At 42.6% G+C, this 20,917-nt stretch overlaps 1 protein-coding gene across 2 annotated transcripts in view; it reads left to right on the plus strand.

Annotated features, from left to right (window-relative positions):
• Positions 1–20,917, plus strand: part of CDH20 (cadherin 20) — a 496,072-nt gene that overhangs the window by 453,915 nt on the left and 21,240 nt on the right. For both annotated transcript variants that reach the window (XM_040353580.1, XM_040353581.1), the window contains 2 exons: positions 3,202–3,389; positions 16,400–16,653. In XM_040353580.1, the coding sequence (XP_040209514.1) occupies positions 3,202–3,389; positions 16,400–16,653 (442 nt within the window). The remainder of the gene's footprint in view (positions 1–3,201; positions 3,390–16,399; positions 16,654–20,917) is intronic.

The following is a 20,917-nucleotide window of genomic DNA, read 5'->3' on the forward strand; positions in this document are numbered from 1 at the left end:
TACCTGAGCCCCATCTGGATCCAACGATGTTGTACGAGAACCTCGGCTGACTGGGACTCGCCTGCCTGAGTGGCTGAGACACAGCAGTTGTTCACAGCATTTACAACATATTATGACATGTCATAACATGAAGGAGGGCACCCCTACGCCAAAACACACACACACGCACGTTTATAAAAATATGTAAACAAACATTTTAAGCAGTGTGTGGTGAGGACAGCTAGTCAGCAGTGTGCACTGAGGACAGCCAGTCAGTGAGCAGTGTGCATTGAGGATATCCAGTCAGTGGGCAGTGTGCAGCAAGGACAGCCAGTCAGTGGGAAGTGTGACCTCCCCTCTTCAGTCACTTACTGGAAGTATAAGACACCCAGGCTTATACTCCTTTCCAGTTTTCAAAGATGGGGGGTGAATCCAACACCCTTGGAGCTTAACCTGTATTAGAGTGTGCCCGGGCATACCTAGCACACCTAGCACACCCCCTGCACATGCTTATGGAGGAGGGAGAGAGATGCCAGGCAACCCCAAAACTGGTTTAATTTTTTTTTTAATAGCTTGTTTCCCCAGAACATATGCTGCTGTACTTCATTATGTTTCCCCAGAATTAACAGGGATGACCCATTAGAGAAGATCATTAACCGATTCATAAAAGTAACAGTAAGTAACAGTAACAGTAAGCCCTGAAGACAATTTATGAATCGGTTAATGATCATCTCTAATGAATCATCCGTGTTTAAGTGCCCAGTAAGCAAGTGGTTAAATTTGTTCAAAATGTCTAAAATATTAATCTACAAAAAGGCAATGGTGTTTTCATACACAATAACAGGTTAATGGTCTGATACGCCACATTTTTACAGTTAATCATTGAGACTAAAGTGTGCTTTGTATTTGAACCTGTCTGAAACAATGCAGGAAAAGGTACTTTAGTCCAAATTATTTAGTCTTATTGCTGAAGTCAAAAGTGAGTACACCCCTCACATTTTTGTAAATATTTTATTACATCTTTTCATGTGACAACACTGAAGAAATTACACTTTGCTAAAATGTAAAGTAGTGAGTGTACAGTTTGTATAACAGTGTACATTTGTTGTAATTTCTTCAGTGTTGTCACATGAAAGGACATAATAAAATATTTAAAAAAAATGTGAGGGGTGTACTCACTTTTGTGAGATACTGTAATTCTAAATGGCACCACATTATGCATAACATAAAGTGACTGTAAACAATCACTTTGTAAAACAACCCATTTAGTCTAAAATAGAATGGCAAAACATTATAAATACATTTTTCCCTTTTTTTATGAGCGGTCACATTTCCTCTGTTCTCAACTGCATAATAGCTGGCGGGAGGAGAAACAGCACACCAGAGAATGGTTGTGCAGGAGGGGGGTGTCAGGACAAGTCTGATCATTGGATTAGAGTACATTAAACTAGGAACATAGGAACTGAAGTCTGCTCACATCATTTGTAATAAAAACATCTTTGCCATTCTGAAGTTTCTCTCCAACCACTGCATATTATTTATATATATACTGTGATTCTGTACTTGCCAAATATGCTGCAGAAATCTCCCTGCACTGAGTCTGGCTGCATTCCATTTTAACGGTGGGCAGGTGAAGCTGCAGCCTGTTCACTTCCTGGATTTGGACACACAAAGGCACACCTCCAGCTCTGCAGCCCTGCAGCTCTCATTGGCCCCCCGTATGACTCATCCCCCCTCCCTTCCTGGTGAACTCTCACTAGAGTGAGAGATAGAGAGCTGTGCATGATGTCATAAGCCTAGGCTTTTTACCAGACAAGAAACAGGAAGTGGGTTGTATAAGGTAGTTACTGGCAGAAAAACAATTACTATCTGTGACGGTATCGGTATGATATCCCCGTCAACGTTCCCTTCTTCCCATAACGAAAATCACCCCAATATTCCACGAGGAGGGATATCCCTGGAATCGCCCAGAAAGCCACACATGAGACAAGCTTACTGCTTGAACAACACAGACTTTAATGGTTTTTCTTCTCAGCTTTTTATACAGTCCAAGACATTGAAGCAACAATGAAATCTCCACCCCCCCCAATCACACACTAAGGCTAATTACTAAAACATTCTAGACAGGTCGGCACCGACCGACAATTATCATGTCTAATCACTGCACATTCCTTAAACAACAAACCACCTTCACACACTGAGTTTCCTAAGCAGACGTTTCGTCTGTATCCAGTTTGACACCTATTAACACCTCTGAGAATCACTAGGTTTTTAGACAGGGTTATCACACAATTAAAGGCCTTTCAAAAGCTAGCCTTATTTAACATATGAACAGTCCTTACAGAGAGAGATGAATCACACATGAAACACCTGTTACCTGTAACCCACAGCATTAAGTTAGCAGGGAGAGCATTAGACTGAAGCATATAGGCAATTGCATCACACTATCCAAAGTTAAAACAAGGGCAAAAGATTTAATTGATGGAAAGTTAAAAATAATTGCTGAAGGTCCGCTTTAAGCACTACAGAACTGACCACAGTGTTTTCTCCTGCTTAGGCCTTGTACACACGACCGTTTTCCTTGACAGAATCCATCAAGAAACTTGGTGGCAGAGCTTTTTTGCCAAGGAAAACGGTTGTGTTTTTCGTCGAGAAAACTGACGTGGAACTTTTTCCTCGTCGGGAGTCTCAATTTCCTCGTCGGGCTGGTTTTCGACGAGAAACACGTTCGTGTGTATGCTTAGAAACCCGCACATGCTCAGAAGGGTGGCAACAGTGGAATCAAACCTCCCCTTTATAGTGCCGTCGTACATGTTTTACGTCACCACGTTTGGGAACGACGAGATTTGGTCTTGACAGTGTGTACGCAAAGAAAGCTTGTCAAGATTCTCGACAAGCCTGACAAGGAACTCGTCGAGGAAAACAATGTTTCATTTACGACGAGTTCCTCAGTCATGTGTACGAGGCCTCAGTGTGGTAAGTTTTTAAAAGGACAGCAGAGGGACCAGCAGGGACACCAGGGATTTTACACAAAGGAAGCAATACAAAGAGAACAGGATACTTTCTCATACAAGTACATAGTACAGTAGGAACATACTGTATCAGGAATATGAAGTGTTGAGTTAACAAACGCTTTAAAGGTCTATTTCTTTGGAAGAAACCATTTCTGTTTTGTATGTACTTTATCTGTGTGTTAATATCCTCTCTTTTGATCTCCATCAGAACACTACCAAATGAATGTTTTAGAATCAGCCCCTGTTAATTCGACGGTTGGAAGGGTTCTAGCAATGGATCAGGATGAAGGAGTGAATGCAGAAATGAAGTACACCATCATAGACGGCGATGGACTTGAGATGTTTGATGTAGCAACAGATGCTACATACCAAGTGGGAGTTATTACAGTAAAAAAGGTAATAGCTTTTTTTTTTTTTTTCTTAGAACAAGGCATATGTCTCTAGAGTATATACATACTTTAAATATACAAGTCACTTTATTTTTCCATGTCCTATTCCTGTGATTCTCAGTCACATCTTTTAGTCTTTCATTTTTTACACATCATCAAAATGTAAACCTAATGGAAACAATGGCTTTAAATATAACAATTTCACGCATTTTTCTATGTGTTTCAGTAAACATAAGTTACAGAGTCATGTATTTAAAGGGGAGTTCCAGCCTTTTATGTTTATTAGAAGTCAGCAGCTACAAAAAGCATAGATGCTGACTTTTAATAAACAGACACTAACCTGCTCCACGGCCCAGCGATGCGGCCGCACGGAGCATCACTTCTCTCCTCGCTCCTCTCCTCGGCACCTCCATTCACATTCTGCGCTCCCTGAATTGACAGGCGATCTCCTGGGACCTGTCATGTGTCCCAGGAGATCGCCTAGAGGGAGGGGCCGCCTAGGGGCAGAGGAGGAGTCATCTAAGCAGTCCCTAGGTGGAAATAGAAAGTGGAACAGGAAGTCCCACTCCTACCGAAGCCCCCACACCCCCCCCCAAAAGTAAGGGGGCGAGGAGTGCTTAAAGCTGAAGTTCCACTTTTGGGTGGAACTCCGCTTTAACGGAATATATCGTGAGTCCTATATTTTTTGCATTATATGAACAACATTTTTGCAGCTTTGTCATATGTGCATATTGAACTTCCCGTCCTCTTTTTCTTTTATATAAACAAAAAATACACTTTATATAAGTACGTCACAAAGGAAATATTTGGTATAGCAAGCCACAAAAGTGGGGCCAGTCTTACAGTTTGCTGGAACAACTCATGTATATATACACAGTATCTCACAAAAGTCAGTACACCCCTCACATTTTTGGAAATATTTTATTATATCTTTTCATGTGACAAGACAGAAGAAATTACACTTTGCTACAATGTAGTGAGTGTACAGCTTGTAAAACAGTGTAAATTTTCTGGCTTCCTACGGGACAGCGGGGTGGAGCCACGACTTCATCTGACATCTAATATAGAGCAATTGTAAAGGTGACGAAAATGCACAAAAAATCCACGCATGCGGATAGATGTTTTGTTGACTGCGCATGTGTGAAATTTCTGTGCATCTTCGTAACCTTGTTAGGATTGCTCTATATTAGACGTTGGGTGATGTCGTGGCTTCACCTAGTTGATGAAGTCCCGTAGGACTTAACGCGTACGGGAGGAGGAGCCACGACTTTGACGTTACCCGCTGCTATCCGATCGGATCATGTACATCCCCTTAGCAGCTTGCCGGCTGTGTATGCTGTTTTTATATGCTGTGAACAAGACAAAGGATCTTGTAAGTTTTAATCTATTAAAGCTCCAGTTTATTATTACACAGTGAGCACTTAGATTCTTTCCTTATGTCCTTCATTGCACGTGGAAGTCGGATTGAGCTTCTTATCCACTGAGACCAGTTTACATCTGCTTACACCCATTCCCCGGTTTAGTGGGGAAAAGGTGATGTCTGACCTTCTGTGGATACAGGGGTCAAATTTTAGAGGTGAGCGAAGCATCCCCCCGGGCCACTGGTGGAGCGGCACTAGCACAACTGCCAGCTACTTCCCCTGTGGCACGGCACTAACATCCCCTCCAGCACCCGCTGTCCTTACCGTGGATGCGGTGTCCTCTCCTGGAGTCCTTCCCACGGTGCGTCTCATCTACGCTCCTCCCGGCGCTAGGCGTCCAATAGGATCGCCTGACGTTTTGGCCAATCGGGAAACAGGTTTCATACCTGCTTCCTGGTTGGCCGGGAGGAGGATCAGTGTTGTAATAGTGAATATTCATTCGCTGTTGCATCACACCTGCGTGGGCTCCAGGTCCCCTGCTCTGCGAACCGAGCCCAGGCTATTTTGAAGCATATTAGAGCCTATTTCTGCATACACATGATCAAAATTTCCGACACTGTGTAGGCTCCATCGGAGATTTGCTGTCGGAATTTCCAACAACAAAAATTTGAGAGCTGGTTTTTAAATTTTCCAACAGGTTTTGCTGCCAGAAATTCCGATCATGTGTACACAATTCCACAAAAACCTGGCTGCTGTAATTCATGTGCTCTGTGCCCAGAAAGGGACTGGAAACATGAATAGGGGGCAGTCATAGCAGCCGTGGATAGATTTATGCTATACATGAATCTATATACTACATATAGGGGATGGAGAGGGGAGAAGGGGTGATGCCCGGGTGTCCCTAATGGACGAGCCGCCACTGGGTGGGGGGATGTTTTTTATCACACTCCTGGAAAAAAGTGAAAGCACATATGAGGATATGGGGAGAGAAGAAGGCCCTGGAGGGCATAAACATAGGGTAAAACTATGACCAATGCCCTACATGGCCCCATCTGGCAGAGTTTATACTGATTATTCGAAGTTACTAAATAATATTCAAGTTTACTGTCACATCAATGAGCCTGAAAACTAAGCTAAACATCCCTAGCATATTCTCATAGTAATTTCTAAAAGCAAATAGGCTGTCCACTTTGAAAGGGAATTGTCCCCAAAGCTTAATGAATGGTAAAATTAAATTTTGCTAGAATACCCAGACAAGGAAAAAAAAAATAAGCATTTTTGCTTGCACATGATTGGATCAGGGCTGGATTCTTAACAAGGCCACTGAGGCCAGGCCTCGGGGCGACAGTGGGTGCAGGGGCGGCGCCGGTTGTAACACACAGTAGGAGACTGCTGTGTCATGGAGCTTACTGTGAAAAGTTTGGGTGCACTGTGATAAAAGTCCCGCCCTCCTCCTAGACCAGCTTGTGTGATAGAGGTAATGTTCTGTCTATCACACAAGCCGGTCTAGGAAGAGGGCGGGACTTTTATCACAGGGTGCCCAAACTTTTCACAGTGAGCTCTGTGACACAGCAGGAGATGCCCGATGTGCGTAATGCACACACTGACTGGTGAGGCTACATTGTTTGGCACAGTAAGGCTGCAATGATGGGGAGGGGGGCTGCAATGATGGTGAGGGAGGCTGAAATGATGGTGAGGGGGCTGCAATGAGGGCACTGTAAGGCAGCAATGATGGGGAGGGAGGCTGCAATGAGCGCACAGTAAGGCGGCAGTGATGGTGAGGCTGCAATGAGGGCACGGTAAGGCTGCAATGATGCTGAGGGGGTTTGTAATGATGGTGAGGGGGGCTGTAATGATCCTGAGGGGGTCTGCAATGAGGGCATTGTAAGGCAGCAATGATGGTGAGGGAGGCTGCAATGAGGGCACAGTAAGGCGGCAGTGATGGTGAGGCTGCAATGAGGGCACGGTAAGGCTGCAATCATGGTGAGGCAGCATTGATGGCCACGGTGAGGTGGCAATGATTGGCACGGGTTGGGGACTTTCAGTTTTTTTGGGGGGCGGCATTGAAGGACCTAGCTTGGGGCAGCAAAGGGAATAAATCTGAGCCTGGATTGGATGCAGTAATTTGGCAAAGCTTTACCATATTCACTATACCCTGGGGCAAATTCCCTCTCAAGATGCAATTTCCCTTGCAAAGGGAACAGCCCATTTTCCTTTAGTAAATCAACCCCTATATGTGCATAATGCTCACACAATCATGATAGCATACTTACAGCTTATGATAGCTAAAAATATAATTACAAAAATATATACAGCATTCATTTACAGAAGTTGTGGTAGAGCTAGAGTACTGAATTCTAGCATAAATGTAGCTTAAAAATAAAGATCATAAATAAACAAGTATGTTTAAAAGGAAAAACAAACAACTACTTCATCCATTTTCCATGTTGTTAGTTTTGCATGAATCTAGCATAGGAAATGCCACTTGCAGTTTGGTCTGTTGGTCTACAGAGCAACTTAGAGACTAATTAAATCTGGCAGCTTGTTCTTTTTTTATTTTAGCACCTTTGCTATGATTGACAGCATCCTCCATATGGAGGGTATAAATGTAATAGGAAAGAGAGTAAAATGCTAACCGGGACCCAAGAGAGGAGTCTCCTGTCACAAATGCTTATTTAAAGATAAATTATTTAATGCTATTAAATAAAATATGTAACTCCTTTTCTAAATGCCAGAAACTATCACTAAGTTACTATAAAAAATAATCTATGCTGCTATCTGCTCTAGTAGTGAACAGAGATCTTCTCTTTTAGGAAATGCATTCATTTTAGGCATACACATGGGGCTATTAGCGTGTAACTACTTACATGCCACCGCACAACAAAGACAATGATATTCAATCTCAACTAGAGATGAGCAGAAAATGAAGCATTTGCTCCAGTTACAGCTGCCAGGTTTTATATCCAAAAAGCACCCGCCAACATTCTTAGTAACTGATGAAAATAGACTGTCAGCTCCTCAGAGGCCTCAAGTGATGTATTTTGTGTCTTTGAGAGACCACTGGCCACCTTTAAAAATATACACTCACCGGCAACTTTATTAGGTATACCTGGCTAGTACAGGGTTGGACCGCCTTTCACCTTCAGAACTGCATTAATTCTTGATAGCATAGATCCAACAAGGTGTTGGAAACATTCCTCAGAGATTTTGGTCCATATTGACATGATAGCATCATGCAGTTGCTGCAGATTTGTCGGCTGCACATCCATGATGCAACATGATGAATCTAAAGGTTCTCTATTAGATTGAGATCTGGTGACTGTGGAGGCCATTGGATTACAGTGAACTCATTGTCATGTTCAAAAAAACAGTTTGAGATGATTTGAGCTTTGTGACATGGTGCATTATCCTGCTGGAAGTGGCCATCAGAAGATGGGTACACTGTAGTCATAAAGGGGTAGAAATGGTCAGCAACAATACTCAGGTAGGCCGTGGCGTTTAAGCAATGCTCAATTAGTAGTAAGGGGCCCAAAGTGTGCCAAGAAAATATCCACCACACCATTACCTCAGCACCAGCCTGAACCATTCATACAAGGCAAGATGGATCCATGCTTTCATGTTCTTTATGCCAAATTGTGACCCTACCATCTGAATGTCGCAGCTGAAATTGAGACTCATCAGACCAGGCAACGTTTTCCAATCTTCTATTGTCCAATTTTGGTGAGCCTGTGTGAATTGTAGCCTGAGATTCCTGGTTTTAGCTGACAGGGGTGGCACCTGGTTTAATCTTCTGTAGCCCATCTGCTTCAAGGTTCGATTTGTTGTGCGTTCAGAAATTGTATTCTGCATACCTTGGTTGTAACAAGTGATTATTTGAGTTACTTTTGCCTTTCAATTATCGCTAACTAGTCTGCCCATTCTCCAAAGCATTTTTGTCCACATCACTACCGCTCACTGGGTAGATCCTCTTTTTCCAACCATCCTCTGTAAATTCTTAAGCCTCGTACACACGACCGAGTTTCTCTGCAAAAACCAGCAAGAGTTTCTTGCTGGGAGATATTTTTTTGCAGAGGAAACCGGTCGTGTGTACATTTTCGTCGAGGAAACTGTCGAGAAACTCGATGAGCCAAAAAGAGAGCAAGTTCTCTATTTCCTCGACGGGAATGGAGAAACTTGCCTTGTCGAGTTCCTCGACAGCCTAACAAGGAACTCGATGAGGAAAACGATGTGTTTCGCCCGTCGAGTTCCTCGGTCGTGTGTCGAGAGATGGTTGTGCATGAAAATCCCAGTAGATCAGCAGTTTTCTAAATAATCAGACCAACCCATCTGGAACCAACAACCATGACACCTTCAAAGTCACTTAAATCCCCTTACTTCCCCATTTTAATGCTCGATTTGAACTTCAGCAAGTCATCTTCCCCGCGTATATATGCCTAAATGTATTGAGTTGCTGCCACATGATTGGCTGATTAGCAATTTGTGTTACCAAGCAATTGTAACATGTGAACCTAATAAAGTGGCCAGTGAGTATACATTACACAGCAGAACCTCTTCAGCTCTATTACAACTGTATGGAGAAAATTATTTCTCCCACCACCACCTCTGTTGCATTAACTATTCATGATATTAAAAGCATTATATGAAAAATGGATTCTTATTTGTCCCACCTTTCTCTTCAATAAACCTGACAGATGTATGGTTGGAATCTGAATCTTGTACTGGTCTTATGGTGTACAAATGCTAACTGTGTGGGGGTTGCTCTGACTAGGTGAAGACAGAGATCGGTGTTTCTGCTTAGCAGGAACACAAGATCTCCATCTTCTCCCCTGCTAGAATGCTGATCCACCTTGTTTACATAATGATTGCTGATAGCCGGCATCCCCTGTGTCTAATCAGCATGTGAGTGTGCCTCCGGTGCAGTGCGCGTGCCCCCAGTGTCTATTGCACAAATTGATGTACAGGTACGTGATTTCGCGCAATAGAGGCAACCTGTAACAGGAAATATGAGGTAGGCGGTCGGCAAGTGTTTAAAGCATAACTGAATTTATTTTATTTTGAGTGGGGAATGGTTAAAACCCATGTGTGTGACATTTAAGAGACAACATGAAGCAAATCCCCTCTTACAGTTACTACTAAAAAAGTTGGAAGGTTTGGAAGAGTGGAAGATTTTTACAATAGTTCCGTTCTTATGACAACTCAAACTTTGAATTTTCTTTTACTATTGGTCTCACTGACATTGGTCACCAGAACAAACAGAGAGTGAAATTCTGTGAGGGGACATAGATAGTTTTAAATAGAGTGTTTTTTATCACTAACAAAGAAACCGTTTAAAAAAGGCTTTAGATAAACTTAGGGGCAGATCCAGAGTCTAGTTTCGGGAGGGGCACTGCCAGAAAATATGTTTTTTGTGGGCAATTTATCGGGGAGATGGCTGGTGTTGGCGCTTCAATCATCCCGTCACCGTGGTTGTTATGGTGTCAGGATGATTGAAGTGCATTATTTATATTAATACATTGTAATATAAAATGAAATGGTTCAACTCACCCCAATGCAGAATCAGTGGGAGCCCTGAGCGTGTCACTTGCCACCATTGCCTGCCACGCATTGTGGATTGCCACTTGCCTGCCACCAGATGCAGATTGTCACCTGAAACATGTTGCGGATTGTCACTTGCCACGTCACCTGCCACTAGATGCGGATTATCACTTGCCACGTCACCTGCCACACATTGCGGATTATCACTTGCCTGCCACCAGATGCAGATTGTCACCTGCCACATGTTGCAGATTGTCACTTGCCACGTCACCTTCCACCAGATGTGGATTGTCACTTGCCACGTCACCTGGCACACATTGCGGATTATCACTTGCCTGCCACCAGATGCAGATTGTCAGCTGCCACATGTTGCAGATTGTCACTTGCCACGTCACCTTCCACCAGATGTGGATTGTCACTTGCCACGTCACCTGCCACACATTGCGGATTATCACTTGCCTGCCACCAGATGCAGATTGTCACCTGCCACATGTTGCAGATTGTCACTTGCCACATCACCTGCCACCAGATGTGGATTGTCACTTGCCACGTCACCTGCCACACATTGCGGATTGTCACTTGCCTGCCACCAAATGCAGATTGTCACCTGCCACACATTGCGGATTGTCACTTGTCACGTCACCTGCCACCAAATGCAGATTGTCACCTGCCACACATTGCGGATTGTCACTTGTCACGTCACCTGCCACCAAATGCGGATTGTCACTTGCCATGTCACCTGCCACACATTGCGGATTGTCACTTGCCATGTTACCTGCCAGACGTCGCGGATTTTCACTTGCCACGTCACCTGCCACACCTTGCGGATTGTCAGTTGCTACACCACCTGCCACACATTGCAGGTGTGGCCAGCCGCCCACTCACACCTAGCCTGCTCTCTCACCTGCCCACACACTGAGCCATCCGGCAGCCCAGCCAATCTACTCTCTCACCCGCCCGCCCACAAACCAAGGCGTCGGCCCACCCGCGGACCCGCCTGCTCGCTAATCCGCCTGCTCTCTCACCCGCCCAGCCTGCAGCAGATTTCTCAGGGGTGACAATTGACCCCCCCCGGATCCACCCCTGGATAAACTTTAATACAAAATAAGGGCAGATATGTGTGCACAGTGTTAAATGTTCACTTTTTTTTAGTAAAGAATGTACTGTATATTACATAAAAAAAACAGGTCCCCAGTAGAACTGGGCAATTTAAATTCCATCTTAGTTAAAGCGGTGGTTCACCCTCCTTAACAACAGTATAGCATTAAATTCGGCATAGTAGCGCGAGCTACAGTATGCCTGTCTGTATTTTTATATCCCTGTACTCACAGTGCTATTGTACATTGAAGATTTCGTCTGCCGCAGGGAATGGGCGTTCCTATGGAGAGGGAGGATGATTGACGGCCGGCTCTGGCACGTCACGCTCCCCGAAGACAGCCGGAGTAGGTCTCGGCTCTTCATGGCGCTTGCGCACAGGCTATGCGCAGGCGCCGTGAAGAGCCAAGCCTATTTCGGCTATTTCCGGAGAAGCGTGACGTGCCAGGGCCGGCCGTCAATCACCTTCTCTCTCCATAGGAACGCCCATTCCCCGGAATCTTCAATGTACAATAGCACAGTGAGTACGGGGATAAAAAAATACAGATAGGCATACTGTAGCTCGCGCTACTATACCGAATTTAATGCTAGAGGGAATTTTTTTTTTTTTTTTTTTTTTATATAGGGTGAACCCCCGCTTTAACAGTTAAGACTTAAAACATATTTATTTTATAAATACTCTTGTTTAAAGCGAGTCCTGATTTTCCCAATAATTTAAGGTTGCATAATATTTTTCCTCAATTTGATATATAATTCATATTTTATAATTTGTTGTATATTTACCTAGGACATCGGAGCTAGTTTCTCTGTAATTAGAAATTGTGAGTCCGTAAACATGTTGTTTACAGTAGGAAAGATCTATGATTGGTGTTTATATGTTTTAGAGATACAGGACAGATTAACTGCCTACCGTTAGACTGATTTTATCAATAAATGCCTTTGCTTAACACACGGCTTTTACTCTAGTCTTCTATAAACAGTAATAAAAAAAAGAGCATGGATTATTTATAAACCAATAAAACCCATGCTTTTTTAATTGGAGCTCGAAGATCCGTGAATGCTAATTATGGGAAGAAGAAACTGGCTTCGATAAGGCAGATGGAGAATTGCTTCTGCACAGAGTGTGAATGTAACTAAAGTATTATATGAGATAATATTATCACTCTAGTGTCAAATATAAATTGTGCTAAATTAGCCAGCAGTAAAACCAAAGACATGTGCATTACAATTCTTGATCAAACAGTAAAATCTTCAAGTGGTATATTACAGATGTCAGGCCACTGAATAATTATTTAAAAGTAAATTGTAGTTCCAATGTTTGAGGTGTTAACGTCAAGCTGGCCCAAACAAACTAATTCTATTACATAACGGATGAAGCTGCTTATTATATCATAGTAGAATTCAGGGCCGTCTTTAATATTGACTGGACCCTGGGCAAACATTTTCTTGCCCAACCCCCCCCCCCCCCCCATGCAATTTCGCTCTCTGGCTTCTCTGGGACATACATTAAAAAGCAGCTAGACTCAAAATCAGTTTAATGAATCAGATCAGGCAGCAATTGTGATTGGTTGCCAGAAGTGTATCATTACCGCTCACTGACTGGCTGCTAGAGGTTACAGCACACATTATGCTTCACTGATTATTTGAGAGAGGTTACAGCACAGGACTTCTGCTTGTTGATTGGTTGCTAGAGATTACTGTACATCAATACTGCTCATTGATTGGTTGCTAGAGGTTACTGGACATCTATACCACTCACTAATTGGTTGCTAGAGGTTACTGCACATTATTACTGCTCACTGATTGGTTGCTAGAGGTTACTGCATACCCTTACTGCTCAATGTTTGGTTGCAAGAGGTTAGTGCACATCATCTCCTCATTGCCTGCACACCATGGACTACGCCGCTGTAACTTTGGGCGCAAGTTCTGTATTCAGAAAGAACTTGCGCCCTTAGTTACGGCGGCGTAACGTATGTGTTGCGGCGTAAGGCCGCCTAATTCAAATGGGGGTGTTGGGGGCGTGTTGTATTTAAATTTAACTTGACCCCGCATTTTTTTTACGATTTTTTTTAACGGCGCATGCGCCGTCCGTAAAATATCCCAGTGTGCATTGCTCTAAAGTACGCCGCAAGGACGTATTGGATTCGACGTGAACGTAATTGACGTACAGCCCTATTCGTGAACGACTTACACAAACAACGTAAAATTTCTAAACTCGGTGCGGGAACGACGGCCATACTTAACATTAGCTACGCCTCATATAGCAGGGGTAACTATACACCGAAAAAAGCGACGTAAAAAATTGCCCCGGCCGAACGTACGTTTCTGAATCACCATATCTACCTAATTAGCATATTCCTCTCGTAAACATACGGAAGCGCGACCTAGCGCCCAGCCTGAAAATGCAGCCTAAGATACGACGGTGTAAGACACTTACACCTGTCGGATCTTAGGGATATCTATGCGTAACTGATTCTCTGAATTAGGCGCATAGATACGACCTCCCGCACTCAGACATACGACGGCATATCAGGAGATACGCCGTCGTATCTTGTTTCTGAATCTGGCCCAGGGTCTTCAGCTGAGTCATCTGTACACGACAATAGGGCAGAGCTGGACAGCATTAGTAACGTAACTTCACACTGAGATATAGAGACACAGCATGGGACTAAAATTTCAAGGCACAAGGGAATTTAAACTGGGATAGTTGGCAAGTATGAGGCATCTGCTTTGGGCCCCACAACAACGATGGTCCCAGGGCAGCTTCCCCTTTTACCCTGCCTTAAAGAGGGCCCTGGTAGCATTACAGTAGGCAGAGCTGTGTTTCGGTAGCAGTACACTTCTCATCTGCTGATGTACTGCTATGGAACACAGTGCCACTTACTGTATGTAGCTAATGCTACTACAGAATAATATAGCCCACACAGTGACCACATAGTTATGTAATAGAAAAAGTTAATTTGGGTCAACTTGGCCGAAAACAAACTATTTAAAAGCAAAATAAACATGGAATTCTACTTTCTACCAGTAGAATCTAATTCTACCAGTACAATTTAATACCAGTAGAATTTAATTCTACCAGGAAAAGAGAGGTATGGCTTACGAAAAAAAAAAATATATATTTATACTCACCTAGATGGATGCCGCATTAATCCAATGTAGCATCTGTCCCCTGCCGGCTCTAAGACTGAAAACAAAGTGATCAAAAAATGCTGATCGCATGGTTCTCAGCTTTCAGTGAGCAGAAAGTCAGTGACTGTCAGTCACCTGCTCTCTGCCTTGCCCCTCCTCACTGAAGGGTTGGGCTTTGGAGGGGGCGGGAGCCACTGACTGGCTCTTAGCTACTCACTGAGAGGCTGAGACAGCCACCCATCCAGGTATGTGGGTGGATCCTGTGTGTAAAGAGCCTGGCTCAGTTACGTGACATCAGCCAACAGTGGACTTTAGCCCGATGTCAGCTATAGATGGGTCACCCTGGTGCAGAACCAACTGCACTCCTGTGATCCCCAGAAGTATAGCCAAAATAGCTTTGGCTATACTTCTCCTTTAAACTCAGGGGAAATTTGATGTTGGCCTGAATAAAGCCAAATTTTGCGTTTTTTTTGTTTTTCGTTATTGTGTTGTATAATTTTGAGACCAAGTTATATAACTTGAACACCTAACCATTTAGGGTTCCATGACCACCAAAGAAGAATTAAAACATGTCTAAACACAGGGAAAAAGTATATATTGTAGCTTAGCAATCATTACCAATCCAATTTTATTTCATTATTTTTCCCTGGTGAGCCTGCCAGTAGTTGAGTAACTTTCTGGGGGGTAACAACCATTACTTACCATACTGACCTATGGAGAAACAGCATTCTTATTCTAGGACAGGACTACAGGACACTGCCTGTGGTCTCCCTGCAGCTGACTTTTGTCTATTACTGGTTTACCATGCCTTGTTCTGCATTGTTTTTCTGTGATGAAGTGACTATCTTGGTAGAGGCGGGGTTACGCTTCCTTATATCAGAGCCTTCAGTAAGGAAGACGGTGAGCAGTACAGTGGTGTTATAGCCAAATCTCATTCCAAGTTTCTTACAACTAGCCTTCAGAGCCATTCATGTCTTAGATCTCACACTGCAGATATACACCTATGAGGCTGTAGGCCATGGGTCTTCAAACTATGGCCCTCCAGTTGTTCAGGAACTACAATTCCCATCATGCCTAGTCATGTCTGTGAATGACAGCGTTTTACAATGCCTCATGGGATGTGTAGTTCCACAACAGCTGGAGGGCCGTCGTTTGAGGATCCCTGCTGTAGGCTGTGCCCAGGCACCCTTACATACCAGGAAGTGTACTGCTATTTTTCAGGAGAAATTCCAAATAAAAGCTACATTTGTCAGAGTACTTCTTAGGCTCAATTAACATTTTCAGATGTTCCTTATAACATACCAAATCTTTACTTTATGAGTTCAGTTCCACGTCACGAGAACAAATAACAATAAACCACATAGATCTGAAGGTGTACAGCATTACATAATGAAACCTAGACACTGATACAAATTTATACCTAAACTTGCATGCGACTTGTTAATTAAACTGTAGGCACTGGGGAATATTTACACCTAAAATGCATGCCACTCAATGTTTAGTACCTAGCAGTGGTGTCCCGCCCATAGGGGGTGCCCGGGCGCCGCCCCCCATCCTGTAGGCACAAAAAAATATATATATATATTTTTTTTTTTCAGTGGCCCCTTTAAGAAACTTAGGTGGATTATATAAGGGGTGTGGTTTACGAGAAGTGGGAGGGGCCAATTGTGGAGGGGTGGGGTCTTGCACCCCCCCATCCTAAAACTTCACCAGCCGCCACTGGTACCTAGAGACTGGGGCATTCTTATACACCAGACCTAACTTCATCTTATTTAAGCTTGTTGTGTGTTGTGTGTAGCACCTAATTATTTGAATGAACAAATGTTTCTCAATAGCATCTTTTAATTCATTTTCTAAAAAACTGTAATATTTACAATGTAAATTTGCTTTTCAGCCGCTAGACTTTGAAAGCAAGAAAAGCTACACACTAAAGATTGAAGGTTCCAACCCACACGTTGAAGTGCGCTTTTTTAACTTAGGACCATTTCGTGATACCACCACTGTACACATTACTATAGAAGATGTTGATGAACCACCAGTGTTTGAGTCACGTCATTATTTTGTAGAAGTCTCAGAAAATGTTGATATCGGGACTACAATAAAAATCGTTGCTGCAAAGGACCCAGATGCAACAAACAACTCAGTCAGGTGGGTAACTAAGTGCACTTTTGATTTATTACATTTCTTATGGGTTTCGTGCATTGTATGTATTAATAGAAAAGTATTGATTGGCTTGGAACATTGATTATTTTTACACACTGTTATGATATTGCTGTGTACACCTAATAGCATATTGATTACATAGAAGAATAGGACCCTACTTGCGTTATAATGTCTGTTCCCTTTGTAAACTGTATAATTAATTGTGTGGGGAGTGTGCATGATTTTGTAGGTTTCATGCCATAAATAAACAGGTAATATTAACTAACTATAGAATGTTAGAATTTAACCAAGGTTTTATCCCTCCTTACAAATGAATCCCATCTTGGATAGGAAGTGAGAGGAAATCTCTCCGCCAGACATACAGACAGCAATAAAATCCAACCGGGGTTCTTATTCTGTCAAAATCTGCTTTATTGATTATTTATCCAAATAAACATTTGCAATAGTTAAAGGAGAAGTCCAGCCTGAGCTTTTTAGGCTGGGCTTCTCCTCTGGGTCCCAGGGGTGCAATTCGTTTTGCACTCCTGTGACCCGTTTTCAGCGGAGATCGGTCTGAAGTCCGCTCTCCGATGACGTCATTGCCATCAGTCGAGGCAGCGCATCATCCCGACTTCCCAAGTCTGGTTCCACCAGCTGCCTTGATTGATGGCAGTCTAAGCGAGCCGCTGAGAGGGCCGCTCCCTGCCCCTCCACAGCTCAGCGCTCCGATGAGCGTGGAGAAGCAGAAAAGAGAGATGCTGATGGACAGGCAGCATCTCTCCGCTCGGGGAGGAGTCAGAACTGAGCCATCGGCGATGTTCGGTGGCTCGGTTCTCAGTGCAGAGACGCCAGGGTACAGCTGCAGCATCGGTCTGATGCTCCATCTACCAAGGTAAGTATGAATAAAAAACTAAAACCCATATTTCTCTTTTAAAGCAGTATTTAACCCAAAAGCAAACATTTATTATATTGTAGCGTACCAATTCTTAGATGTGATTGCTGCATTCGTTTTCTTTTTTTGTGCTTGCCTTCTTCGATTTTCATCTGGTGATCCATCCAGTAAGTCTGTTTTTCAGCAGAAAGCTCTCTTGCAGTTACCTGGATGAGACATATCAATTAACACTGACAGGGCAGCTTACAGTGATCAGTTTTTATTTATTAAAGCGGTTGTATACCCGCCGTCATTTATTTATTTTTTTTAAACCTGAAAAGCAAAAGCCATTACCAGCTAGTATGCATAGCATACTAGCTGATTATGAAATACTTACCTTGGAACGAGGTGAGAGGAACTTACCTGGTCCACGCCGAGGGAGATGTCATCTTTCCTCGGCGTGTCTTCCGGGTATCGCCGCTCCAGCGCTGTGATTGGCTGGTGCGGCGATGTCGTTACTCCGGCAAGGTCCGGGGGCTGCCGGCACTTTAGCCGAGGATCCCCGCTGCGCACGCGCCGCTGCAGTCACCTACCTTATTATAGGCTTACCTGTAGGTTAAAGTGGTAGTACAGAGTTTACTACCACTTTAATGTAATACCTTTATCCCAAAAGAAAAAAAACTGCTGTAGCTGACTATAAAGTATTTAAACAAGTAAAAAAATATTAGTGAATGAAATTATAATTATAAAGCAGACTCCATTTCCGAATAAAGAAACAAATGAAAAATAAAAAGACTGTGCTTTCTGCTGTTCAACCCCATAATTAAAGTGAAGGTGATATAGTGAAACAATGTTGGGTAGTATCAATGTTACATAGTAACAACCAGTGTACATACAATATTATTAGTCCTAAACAAAAGTCCAAAATATATGGTGCATTCTAAAAAATGTTGGTTGGTGAGTGACACACTCAAGTGTTTTAATACCTAAATAAAGTTCTAAACTATGGTGCAGTATTGGATATGATGGATTGGGCTCAAGTGTTACAATTTTCCCACGTGCAAGAAAAATTGAAATAGCCTCTTACCAGAAACGTATGATCTCCAAATTGTAAGAGATCATGAAAAGCATAGAACACATAGGGCTCCCTTCAGATAACGAATTCCTTTTCATCAGCAGTCCATCCCGGATCTGACGTTATGGGATATAGCCATCCAGCCTCTACCCAGGAAAACTTGAACATACACACTCCAAGTCAGCCGTGTTCCTCACACATGCATCGTGGTAAAGCTCATGCATCGGAGAAAAGAGAAGGCTCATCATGCAATATGTAATGATATTTATTGAATGATGAAAAGTATTACACTAAAAAGAGAAAGGATAAAAACAAGCAGTAAAAACACAGCTGACTTGGAGTGTGTACGTTTAGGTTTTCCTGGGTGGAGGCTATACCACATAACATCAGATCCGGGATGGACCGCTGCTAAAAAGGAATATATTATCTGAAGTGAGCCCTATGTGTTTTATGCTTTTCCTGGTTTTCCATAATTTGGAGATCATGATTTTCTGGTAAGAGGCTATTTTTCTATTTTTCTTTTGCACGTGGGAATGTTGCAAGTTTGCAACACTTGATTGAGATCAATCCATCGTTTCCAATACTGTACCATAGTTTGTAATGTTATTTGGACATTAAAACACTTGAGTGTGCCACTATCAACATTTATTAGAGTGCACCATACATTTTTGGAATTTTGTTTAGGACTATTTTTCTTTGTTGATTTTTTCATGTATCAATTTATTATTATGTAACATTGATACTATTGTAACAACATTGTTTCACTATATTACTGTACCTTCACTTTAATGTTGGGGTTGAACAGCAGACAGTGCAGTCTTTTATATCTTTGTAGATTATAAAGTATTAGCTGGCGTCCAGCTTCCATTTGTTAGTGTATTTAAATATGCTAGTACATCTAACACTCCCCTCCCCCAAAACTGACACTGTTGGTGTCCAAGGCTGCCCCCCCCCCCCCCCCCACTGCTCCTTTATTTAGAGTGAGGACACTCTAATACAGGAGGTGTGTTATTGGATAGATCATCAGGTGAAAACAGAGGAAAAAAAAGCTTAAAAATAAAATAAAACAAATACAGCCACCATATCTAATGATTGGTAATTATCTACTTGGGGGTACCCTATAGGTAAAGATACATCTTACACTTAGGGCATGTTCACACTAGCTGCATTCTAAAACTTTCTATTTTAGCATGCGGGCTGGTGTTTTTTTTGATGGGTGGTGATGCAAAGCTCTGATTCAGCATATCACACTGTTTACATGTTTTTACTTTAATGGACTTGCACAAAGTTACACTACACACAGCTCTCTCCAGTGCAGCACTATCCAAATTCACAGCAAAAAAATGCAGCCCCTTTCAGCACATCACATCACACCAGCATTGAATTTTGAACAAGGACAACGGAAACAATTGAAGGGCTTGTAGTAATAAGGAAGCATCTCCAGTTTAATAACTGCTAGCAAATAAAAAACTGTACTTTTTTTTAGTGTGATTCAGCACTGTTAGCATAACGAAATATATATTTTTATAAAGCAGGGTGATTTTTTAATCTTGAAGTTGCCTGGTTCTTCCATCCAACATTCTAAACCGGCAACACCATCTGTTGAGGAACCTGGGAACTAATGCTCATCAATTGAAAGAGCAGATTTTCTTGCCCAAAAAAGTGAGCGAAAAAAAAAAAGTGGGGAGCTGCCTCCTTTACAGCAAATCCTTTTCTATGTGTGCTTGCATTGAATGGTGATGCAGAAAAACGCCAGTCACTGCATATAGTGTGAATAAACCCTTAAAGTGGATGTAACCCCACACTGGGTGACATTTTATCTACAATGTGTCTGCAAAGGCCACAGGCCTTTGTTTTAATAAAATACTGTTCACACCTTTTTTTTCTTTAGAGCAATGTCTGCAATATTGCATAGTAAAACACGAGAAGTTAATAACTGGTCACATGTTTTGAGAAGCATTATGGGTGTTGCAGTCACTGGTGATCAACCAAGGCATTTGTGTAAATGCGTATGTAACAAAGCAGCAAATAGTCATGATTCTTATCTCTAGGGGTTGATTTACTAAAACTGGAGAGTGCAAAATCTGGCACACCTGTACATGGTAGCCAATAGGTTTCTAGCTTCAGCTTGTTCAATTAAGCTTTGATGAAAAAATCTGGAAGCTGATTGGTTTTTATGCAGAGAGGCACCAGAGTTTGCACGCTCCAGTTTATTAAATCAAGCCCTGGAGATCAGAATCTTGACTCTTAATCAACTCTCTGGTGTGAACTACTGTTTAAGAGAAAAGGACCTAAGTGGAAATGACCTTCTTTGAGAAATGCAT

Source organism: Rana temporaria, chromosome 5 (genome assembly GCF_905171775.1).
Source record: "Rana temporaria chromosome 5, aRanTem1.1, whole genome shotgun sequence".
Lineage (NCBI taxonomy): Eukaryota > Metazoa > Chordata > Amphibia > Anura > Ranidae > Rana > Rana temporaria.